General features: G+C 39.8%; 1 protein-coding gene across 1 annotated transcript in view; it reads right to left on the reverse strand.

The window, feature by feature from the left end:
- The window catches only part of chrna8 (cholinergic receptor, nicotinic, alpha 8), a 46,405-nt gene extending 38,005 nt beyond the window's left edge, over positions 1-8,400 (reverse strand). The window contains exon 1 of the mRNA XM_042436189.1: positions 8,123-8,400. Within this exon, the coding sequence (XP_042292123.1) occupies positions 8,123-8,192 (70 nt within the window). The 5' untranslated portion in view covers positions 8,193-8,400. The remainder of the gene's footprint in view (positions 1-8,122) is intronic.
- Positions 8,401-11,978: the final 3,578 nt, after the last annotated feature.

Genomic DNA, 11,978 nt, shown 5'->3' on the forward strand with positions numbered 1-11,978 from the left:
AAGTAACATAACACTCCCTGAAAATAGTGTTATTTTGTTTTACAAATAGGGTTGTATAAATATGATTTTTTGTTGGGAAAAAGGGGGGTTAAAAAAAAGAAAGAAACAATTGTTTTAATAGACTTCCTCTTGATTAACTTCTTGCCTTGCTGTAGCGATGCAGAAGTGTACTTTAGGGAGTGTCAGTGCACTGTAAGATCACTGTTGGCTGTGGTTACAGGTGCAACAGAGAACATTTCTGACCACACACAGCAGTGATGTTGTCGGGGAAACAGACTTGATACTTTCAAACAGAGAGGGCTGTGAAACATGGCTTTTCTTTTACTTTTATTATGAAGAAAAATACTGGCTAATGGCAGCTTCACTCCGAAATACTGGTATTTGTATTGGCCTTGAATACAAAAATCAACGTCTAACTGAATTGATATTGATCTGCTTTGGCTAAAAATGTGAAAATCATGATCATTGGAAGAACTTACAGTGAATATTCACCATGAAAGATACATTGTACAGTTGAGAATAGATACTTTTTACAGCCACACTAGGAGGGTGCTGTAACATGACCTTCCCTTCACGGTTACTTTTAGATGATGATATCTTTGTGTTTTTCACATGTCACACTAAACTCCTTTTTTTAAAAACACTTCTGTTGGAACAAGAACAATGAGCTTATTTTTGTTTTGCAAAATCAAGCCATGATTAGGTGTGTCTCTAAGAAAAAAACTGTTACTATTTTAAAACAAAGTACTTTATTCTGAATTATCTGTGAACCAGCCCAACACCTTAACATGCATCTGTCACAGCTGGCTAAAACGTATGCATCAAAAGAGTTGGCACCCATTTATGGAAAAAGTTGAAGTTTTCTATTAATCTTGATGTTAATCTCAAAGTACATTAATTTATAGAAATCAACAAGAGCATAAGATGCATGCCAATTCGCCCCAACCTCACCTACTTTACATAAGCACCATGTAATAGCTCAATAGATAGAATAGAACTCAATAGACCTGTTGTATTATCATTGATGCCATAAATAGTCAAATCCAGGAATCAGTTGATTCTCCAGAAATCAGGGGAGACTTAACATAGTCAGGAGTGATCCGTTCAGGCTCTTACATCCAAATTAGTTTAATTAATCTGTGATGATTGCCTGGGTCCACAGCTTTGAATCCGCCCATTCTACGGAGATCACTGGTTCTACTTTACTTTCAAGGGTGAACGACTCATAAACTGAATTGCCTGTGTGTCTAGCATCCCAGCAATAAAATAAACCTTGTTTTATGTCTGAACAATACAACTGAGCTTTAACGATTTTGGATCGAAGGAGGCCCCTGGTGGGCTCTGAAATGGAAATATGAGAGGTTACTAATGCAATGAGAGAGATATATGGTAGCTGTTTGAAACTGATAGATGCCTTCAGGCTACGTTATTGCTCTGTCCGTATTCGGTGTATCTATTCAGGTTGTGGATCATATAGCAATCAGTGAGTGTAGTGTTGCTGAAAATTGAAAAACAACAGTTTTTCTTAATATGACGAGATTGAAGTTGAGAGTGTCGATCTGGGATTGCAAGTAAAAGTATGATTTGGTCATGGAAAACTGGGGCAGGAATATTGTATGGGAGGTAGGCAGGCCCCGAGGGAAAGATGAATATTAAGAGAATGTGATTATCTGTACGAACAATAGTGAGGATAATATTTTGTTAACTGAAGTCAGATGATATTACGCGCTTTTTGAAAGTGGACGGATGCGCAAGCAGTGGCTTGTGCAGACCATTAGTCAAAGCAGCATCATCAGAAAGCATCATCGTCATTTAAGATAAAAGAAATTACTTGGTGAGCAGCTTTGCCTGGCAAAGAATTGAGTTGTATTGCTGAATGAATACAACTGTGTAGTTTGTTTATTGGTCCATCCATCAACTGCTGCTAAAGTCAGAGATGCACACAGACTTGCAACTGGACAATGTAGAGACTCGAGGGAGAGAAGGTGTGAAAAGTGGAGAAAAGGACTGCAGGCAGAGTGCCTTTTTTTCCTGTTTACATTTTCCACACTGCAGTGATGCCCTCAGGGCTATACAATATAATAAGACACTAATCTGGTCTTCCTTAAAACCTTTGTGACCTCCTTTAGTGTGACAGGTCACACTGTCAGCCAAGTACACCAGGGCAGTAAAGTGAGGATGCTGAACAAGAGATGAGCTGTCGTTTCTACAGTATCTGTTCTTATCCCTTACAACAATCTTGTAACAGCACTTTTCTAGCACTCCTTCATGAGAACAGAGGCTTTGAGGCTGAGCTTTTTCTCCATTATTCTCTGTAAAGAATCATTTACGTATCTCTCCAGCTGTCTGTACCACCATTTGTCTACTCATTCATATGCTATATAAACCTCTATTATGCAACAGCATGGACAGTGTAAAAACAGCTATTGATTCTGCTTTTTTAACCTCATAGATTTTGTCACTTAAAAAAGAGAATGACAGACAAATTTATGCCTTCTTTCTACAATCTTTGAAAATAATATTAATTTTAGTTTTATCATCATTTGCTTCACTGACACACCTTGAATTTGTGGACAAAATGACAATGTGATTTTAAAGTGATGCAGGATTTTATATGTACTGTATATTCTAGCATCACAGTTGCCAGATACCAGACAGAATTGTCATCTTGTTACACTCCATTTGACATGCAACCAACATTAAATTAGAGTACATATGAACTAGTTTTTGGATGACTACTGCATACACACACCATGCAAAATCTAAACTCATAAAATGTTACAGGGCATATCCCTCGCTTCTCAGTAGGACATGTTTAAGAAATTGTTTGAGTAAAGTACAGATGAGGTGTAGAAAACTATATAAACTGTGCACCCCTTGTTTGCTCTTGTTCTAATTTGGGCTTTTCCCATCTTTGTTTACACCATATTGGAGCTTTGAAGGGCCAAAAGGAAACCTCTAACAGCTTGTTGCTCGCAGCAATATTAACCTCACAGTAAGAGGAACGTTTGAGGACAGTAGAGCACAGACTGACTGGAGTAGAGCCGAGTCAATCTTTAATGTCCCCGAGAGGCAGTTTAGTTTACAGACAGTAGTCAAAATGAATAGCACAACATAAAATACATAGTAAACGAAATACATTAAATACACAATGGACCTTTGTCACTGCAACCATCTAAAAGTACACAATGAAAATGAGTGAACAGCTCGCTGTCAGCATTTACAGCGAGTGACAGACAAAATTACAGCTTGTTTTAAAAAAGCCAATAGTTGAATGAAGCACCTCATATACCTATTAGTGCTCCCTCTATAAAGAATGGTCGTCGTAGAAGACAACACCCCTGGGACAGTCTTCATTTTGTACTGGATGTACTGTGGAGTTTGCAGTACTCTTGTAAAGGCTTTACATATTGTTGTTATAGCTGCTGCATATCTATGTGTTGGCTTACACATGATTAACTTTTTCTTGATGGATGTTCCTTTCATTTTTCACATCAATGTTCCTTGAGCAAAAAAATGTATTCTTTCTATTATCACATTACATGTATTACTACAGTGTTTGTCTCAATACTTTTCCCTTTAAGATATAGAATAGATATAAGCACCTGTTATGGTCTTAGCTACAAGCTGATGAAGGAATTTATCAGAATCTACATACCATTCAACTCAGGAACAGCAAGCATGACAACACTCACAAGAACTATCCCACCACAGAGACAGATTAAATATTGATCACCCACAAGCACTCCAAACATCTAGGAGACTTGGCCAAGTTTAGAATCGAATCACATTTAAGTGGCTGGTTCACAAATATGTGTATAAGATCAATACATTTCTAGAGTCAGAAGCGAAGAAGAAGAGTAGAGCTGAATCTGACTGGGTCAATGCATGTATAATGCACCTTAGGTAGATCATTAAATGTCACTGTAGCTTAATGTTTAAATATGTTGCAAAGAGCCTTTCCTCTTACCACGCACTACCATGCAGAAAACAAGTAGTCTTGTGCATCATGCAAGTGTTGCAGGTTACTTTTTTGCTTCACATAAGTAAGATCCATTTATGCTGTCAATCAGGATTATTTGACAAGCTATAACCACACAACACTGGCACACTATCATTTATAGTTTTTATGGTGATGATGTGAGCAGACCGTTGGCTATGTGCATATTCAACAGATGTGGAGCAACATTAACATTCATTTAGAGTTGTGTTTGTGTGGACTTGAAAAATTTAAGTCAAATATTCACTCATCTTTTAGGTCTCCACCAACTTCTGAAAAACATATCTCACTCTACAGCAGCTATGTTCACCAGCTAGTTGTTAACTTGGTCTGGCTTTGGTGCTAGACGTTTATCCTACAGTGGAATTATCAGTGGAATATAGCTGCCTGATGCAGCCGGAAAGGTTGATGGGAGCGGTGACACTGTGGCAAAACAGTACTGTCATGAACTGTAAAACCAAAACCATGAGCTAAAATATGCTGAAACCAAAAGCTCCAAATTAAATGATGAAACACATTGTTGGTCCATGCTCTCCAGAGCTACATATATGTTTTCTGATCTGACGCTCCTATCGGCAGGATGACATCATTTGGCTGCACCTTTCAAAACTGTTCATCATGGTTACAGTAAAAAACACATGGTTAAGATTAGAGAACAATCATGGTTTAAAAATGACAAAAAACATGGTATTTGTCGCTCTCTTATAATGTCATATGATTTCCTCCTTTGTTCCCATCATAATTACTACGGCCACTAGGGGAAGAGTCACTTGAATGTACATACAGTAAGTCATTTTGGGGCACTTGAAACAACTGATTCTGTTGTTTTTCTTGAGAGGAGTGTCTCGCTGTTTTTCTTGGGAGGGGTATCAATGGTTAACTGTTAATTGGTTAACCACGGAGAATATTTTTGAGCAGTTACACATGTCGGTCTACAGGTTTGCTTGGATACACACTCCACTAATGTCTTCGCTGCTAGCTAGCAGTCTGAGCTAAAAAATGAAGCGCACTAAAAAAGCTTGGTGTGTGACCATTTCCTCCAGAAAGGCAACAAAGTCAAATGTATGTAAACTGTGTGATACTACTCTTCACTTTAGAAGTAGTACAAGCATTATGCTGTACCACATTAAGAAAAAGAAACCTGGCTGCCATGTCCCAGGATGGCTCGCAGTCGCAGCCAAAGACAGCCTGAGGAAGAAAGTGTGATACATGCTGGTCTAAGGCCATCACCCAGTTGGTGTTTCAAATGATTGAGACCAATGAGCTGCTAATCAGTGTGGTAGAGGGCGAAGTATTGAAAGAGATAGATTGGTACCTCGAGCCTGAGGACGTTATGCCATCGAGAGTTACTGTGACTAAACACACTGAAAAACACTTTGAGGAGAAGAAGGATGAGCTAAAAGTCAGGTAGCCAGAGCAGACAAGCTAGCTCTGACCACCGACCGTTGGACAGCTCTCACAAATGAAAGCTCCATGACAACTTTTCTTAAAAATTAACTGGTTAGTCACCGGTTAATGGGTGTTGATCTATCAAAAGCAAAATTAACCGAACTGACATCCCTAGTCTCTCTAAAACATTCAGTAGAAATGAAGGGAACTGCTGAGCTGGCTGATTATAATTTGTTGGTTCGTCACTATAAGCAATAACTTTCATATTATACATTGTTTTTCCATTGTTAATACAAAAATATTGATTAGTGCAGCTTTAAACAAATGTTGACTCTATTATGCAAAAACTCAACACTCAAATCTTCACCCTCTTACTACATCCCAGAAAATGTGATTATATAACACCGGCAACTGTATGGAAGCATGATTACGGACATTAAAGGTCAAAAAGCAAGTCAAAAGAGTCTTAAATCACTCAGCCAAATTGCCATCAGGGTGACTAAAGCTGTTGAATAGTATGTAGTAACAATTAAAAATGACATTTGTCTGAGTCACCTTGATGCAGCCCCATGAATCATTCCAGATTTATATACATTTATATTCAATAATTTTGTCTTTTAAGCTGATGTTTTCATTGAGGGTCATTCCTAATCATCTGCAGTGGCAATTATTTCTCATGATGGCTCAGCTGGACATAACTCCTGCATGTGTCTACATGTTTGAACCTTGGACACTGAAAAATAGCTTTTTACAGATTTTATAGACATTGTAGCAGTAACAAGAGTCAACATTTTAAAAGCATCTTTCTTCCACTTTTATAGTGTAGAGGATGACCTCTCACGAGCAACCGCTGTTGAAAACATCTGTGACAAGCCAACTGCAAATTTAGGTAATCGTGTTCAGTGAGCAACGGCAAGACTGGATCCAGGCTACATTTGACACACTTAACCCAGAGAAACTAATCGGAGGGAGTGTGTCTGGAACAGAGGATGGACACAATAATTCAAACAGCTAATTGTGTGAGCATCGGGTAACAAACAGTACATAAATATTCCAAGCTTTGTGGGGTACTGTAGCACTCCTCGTGAAGGAAATCCTTCACCTCATTGAGGGATTCATACTGCACTCCAGACATTTCCATAAAGGCTCAAAAACTCAAAGGTTTACATCTGGTGATTAGGTATCTCATGAAGAACATCCAACTTCATTCTGGTGTCTATGTAACTGCACTTTGTTCAGCAATGGGCCATCACTATCATAACACATGGGTACAACTACACTCGTATTATACCATGAAGCTGCAATTAGTCACTTAATCCATTAATTGATAAGTCGATCGACAGAAAATTAATGGCCAACTATTTTGATAATTGATTATTTAGTCCTCTTTGATAGTAAATTGAATATCTTTGGGTTGTGGACTGTTGGACAGGACAACAGGAGACATCTGAGGACATCACTTTGGACTTTGGAAAACAGTGTTGGACAAATTTTACAATTTTCTCATGTTTTTTGTACCAAATAACTAACTGATTAATTGAGAAAATAATCACCAGATTAATTGATAATAAAAATAATCATTAGTTGACTAATTATCATGTGGAGCACCTCTTTGCCTGCTTTGTAGTTGCTCACAGGTGAAGGCCTCTTTGATTTGGTATGTGTTATCCTACAACACTGTACAACCTGTTGTGAGAATCTGTGAGGACACTTTAATTTAACCTCACCTATGTACATTTGATAAGGAAATAAATGATAACAACCCTGATCCATTTGAGAAAAAAAAAAAAAAAAAAAACTTCCAAGAACTGTACTCTGGTTACACATCTTATTCCCTCAAAATCTACATACTCTTCCATATAGCAAGGGGACCTCAGGGACTAGTTGTTCATATCTTCCTGGATGTTCAGTGTGTCTCTGTCTCAAGACCCCCCCCCCCTACATCAGTCAGTCAACAAAGTATGTTCCATCATTAAATCATGGTTGCATAAGCAACAACATGTATGTATATATAAAAACACATCCATCTAGAGATATAAAATGTAAACCAGGGATTCAAACACATTACAGAGATTTAACCTCCTCTGAGGGTCTTCTCTGTTCCGCTAGTCACGCATTTAACAATCCTTTGGCTGCAGATTACACTGCAGGGATGAACAACCCCAGTGGGCTTCGGGACGCCCTCCTTATTCTGGGCCAGATGTTGTCGGTCTGTTAAAGAACGCTCATTCACGCACGAGCACGAACACACACACACACACACACACACACACACACACACACACACACACACACACACACACACACACACACACACAGAGCCACGCTGTCTCGGCCACACGCACGTAATACTGCAATATGTTTGAGGCTGTGGTCATGTTATGGACTTCAGACACAACACAGTAGCCTTTACAAATATCTTAGCACAACTATAAACTACAGTATATGTGGTCTTATTATTGGCTCAGTGGATATACACAGATGCTCCTGACAGCCACTTCCAGATGTACAATGAACAGCGGAACTACGCCGAAGTATGTCTGAACTGCAGCTCTCATCTTTCTGAGAAATGTGCATGCAAATGATGCTCAAATAACAAAACAAAAAAAAGAAAAAAGAGAAGAAAAGAAAAGAAAAAAGACAAGAAAAGAAAAGAAAAGAAAAGAAAAGAAAAATGTCTAGCTGCATCTTTTGTTCTGCTCTTAAGATTGACAGACGTGCACAGTGACCCACCTTGACAGCAGAAAGTCGCCCACAGGTAAACTCCAATCAATACGGACCCAGTACACTTCCGAGGATCCATCGCAGCGGCGATAACAGAACTCCCTCTGTAACCCGCTGGAGATGTCAAACTTCCAGGGAGTGCAGCTCTGTCAGACTGCTGGTGCTCTCTCTCTCTCTCTCTCTCTCTCTCTCTCTCTCTCTCTCTCTCTCTCTCTCTCTCTCTCTCTCTCTCTCTCTGTGGATGTTGGAGGAGAGACGCACGCGCGCGCTCATACACACACAGCCGATGTCTGTCCCCTTGTGTTTGAGTCGACTGTCACCGCACAAGTCACTCTGGATTCGGCTCTCTTTGCTCTCCCTCTGCGCTCAGCTGTATTTTTAACATCCAGAGCTTGTCCTCTGCGTGTTCCTGTCGTAACCGTGCGCGGTGATGACAGCCACCTGTCCGCTGGCTGCTGCTGCGCAATGCCGTCAACTTCGTCAAGGTTTGTCCCCTAAAGTCATTTTGTCCCCATCATCCTCTTAATGGATGATAACTAAGAGAGAGATACGCACATCTCCCATCAGGCGGCGACAGGGCCCCGCCCCCCGCGACTTTGGAAAAGTTTTTTAGTTTTTGCAGATATAATTCTTTGATCAGTGGAATTGATTAAGGTTTATTAATATAGTGCGTGCTCAATAGTGTACTTGATTAGTAGGCTTTTGGCGTCAATCAGAGTTTATTGGAGTAAGGAGGATTATCTCCCCTCAGCCTAAAATAAAGGGAAAAACATTTATACAAAACAATTTAGACATTTTTATAATATTTGGAACAAGTAGTGCACAGATCCAATTCAGGGCTGCAGTGGTAGTCCTTTCCTTCTCTTCCTTTTCCGAACTGCTCTCAATCTTGTCACCCTTCAAATATTCTCCTCCATCATCTCCTCCTCTTTCCGTCCCACTTCTTCTTTTCTAGCAACCTTGTCCTGTTTTGCAAGTGGTCAGCCAATGACAAAGCAGATTTTTGTTTTTCCTCATCCCTCTCTTCTCTTCATCTTCTTGCCTCTTCCCCAAAATTATTCCTCTTCTTCAGTCTCCACAATCTCCACATTTTCACCACTGGACATCATTTTTGGCATCTTCAGCTCACACAATTCAGAATTGATATAGAAATTGCGTAGTTGCACAAAAAGACATTTTAGGATATGAAAGGGACTTTTTAATGTATGGATGAACAGTAAGGACAATTTGAAAGGGGAGAAAATTGATGGTAAGGCAGGTCTTCTTCTTCATATAGACCTGGAGTACACATTTAGTCTTTGTGGGTGGATGATGGATGTATTAAACAATGATTGAGGTACCCAAACTCATTTATTCTAATAAAAGCTTCTTACCAATCAGCACACGCAATGTTTAACTTTCTAATGTGGTATCCATGACTCATGTGCATTAGTGCTTCTCTCTGGCCGAGCATGCGTATAAATATACTACAGTTTGGATTTTGAGAGCCAGAAATCTCAGCCTGTTGCAAAGAAATTGCTACTTAATATTGCCATTGGTCTGTAATTATATTCATCCTCTGTGCATTCTGTACATGCAAATTTTGCCTCCAAAAATTTTGCCTCAAACACTTTGAATTCTGCACACTGGATTTTGAAAAGCTCAAACCTCACTTTAGTAATGCAAACATCAGCTGGTATATGGCGCATTTCATTCCAAAGACATTATCCATACAGTATATGTTGCTATTTTGAGTAATGAGCATTTCTCTATAGCAGTGATGCAGATGATACATTCACAATTTGATGTTAGCGTGCACCACTGAATTCATCTTTAATCAGCATGGCAGCCGTCTAGTAGAGTAAATTTTGGTGCATGTGGCCAGTTGTTCAAACATATTGCATCACATAATTACCTCTAACGAGACAGCCTGAGCTTTAGTGTGGTTCTGTCCGCGGGAGGGGGGAACATCTTCAGGGCAGACCTTACACACGCCATGACACAAGATGGAGTATTATTGTGTGTGTGCAGGTGTGTATAGGAGCTTGTGTGCATCTGCATTAGCCTGTATGGAGACCTGATTGTTGTGATGCGTTGATGATCTGTTTTCAGATCTGTTTGCTCTATACCAACCCTGTCTTCTCTGCATTCCTTGTTTCATTCCCTTTCTGTCCTCTCCTCCTCCTCGCCCCTCCATCTCTCTAATCCCTCTTTCTTCCACATCTCTGTTTTGTACTTATGCAGCACTGCCTGTGAGCATCAGATGCAGCGATGTCCTCAGACCATTACGAGAGAGCCTACAGTGCTTCTATAGCTCTCACTATCTATCACTCTCCCTCTACCATTCAGCCTCAGTGTGCAAACCTCCCACCGCCCCTCTCTCCCCCCTTCCTCTCTTTCTGTCTCCCTCTGGCTTCAGTCTGGACACAGTGTCTTACATGTATGCAGACTGCCATCAGCTCACATTAAATAAATGTCCTTATGGCTGAGCCTGCGGGGATAGGATTTGGTAGTTACTGTGTGTGTACTTGTCAGAGTGGGGGCTTGTGTCTTTTTGAGTTTTTTTTTTTTTTCTTTCTGTGCGTGCACTGTGCACCTGTTTATTTACAGCGCAGTCCTGTATATGCGTGTTGTCGGTCCAACTGAAAGAACCTCCCCTCCCTTAAAAACACACATCACATTAACATACAGCATAGTAGCCTCAAGCCTGTGCCATAAATAACAAACATATAAACAGCATCATCATCAAACATAAGGCTGGACATGTGATTTATACTGAGGCTTATCCTGCAGCATATTTCACCATGTTAAATCAAAATGTACTATACATGTATGGTAGGAGGAAGGTCACTGTCAAAGAACAATTCTTCTAAAAAAAAATCACCCTCTTAGAATTATAAGGTTCTGTCTGACATATTTGGCAAAAGTATTATTGGCTCTGAAATTGAGAAAAGTCAAGAGATAGAAAAAAGTTCTTCCTCAAAAATCAATCGCAAACTTGGTAGCATAAGGTTCCATCTGCAAAGCACCAATCAGTGCTCGGAATGTAGACAGCAGGACCAATCAGGTTCCGCCTCTTTGCCATGTGACCGTTACGTTGAGCCTCTTCACTGAATGCAGATGCAGCTGGAAGAAGCTGAGTTAATAAGAACGGTAACAGTGAACAAAAAGAGCAAAGTTTGCTTACGTTAAAGTTAACTTTATTGTTGAATAAGCTGAAAGACATTAAAGCACTCCAAGGGGAACTCCAGAGTCATGTGAGGGTGGTAGTTCTCTGTGGGTTCGACACTACAAGTGTTTCACATTACATGTGCGCATTTTCTCCATTGTTGATATAAAACTATTGCTTAGTGCACCTTTAAATTCAGAAATCAAGCTTTAAAATCCATCCTACTCTTTCAATGAATGCTAAATTTCAATATGACCTTTACCGTATCTACTATAGATACATTTATTTACACAGGAGTATATGCACTGTAGCCTTATGTTAAAATCCAAACCATTAACACAGTCAGTCAGAGGCACAAGAGCTAATCCGTCTCCAGTGACTACTTCCTTTGCCTCTTTGGCTTCTCTATCTGTTACTTTATTTTCATTTGTCTTGTCTAAATGATCAAAAAAAAGAAACATTAACCAACACTTTTCACTTAGACGGTCTACTCTCATGACAGAAGCTAAAGGTCATGTTTAAATCGGGCTGTGTTATCTCTCAAAGGCGGGATCACACCTTTAGACATGGAAGCTGTGGTGAGTTACAGAGCATGTTTTAGAGCGCCTACAATGACCTTTCCACAGTGCTATAGTGCTCCTGGCAGTCTGAGTCATGTAGTCTGAAAGTGACAAGGCTTACACACACACACACACACACACACACACACACACACAC

The sequence above is a fragment of the Thunnus maccoyii genome, chromosome 2 (genome assembly GCF_910596095.1).
Source record: "Thunnus maccoyii chromosome 2, fThuMac1.1, whole genome shotgun sequence".
Taxonomy (NCBI): domain Eukaryota; kingdom Metazoa; phylum Chordata; class Actinopteri; order Scombriformes; family Scombridae; genus Thunnus; species Thunnus maccoyii.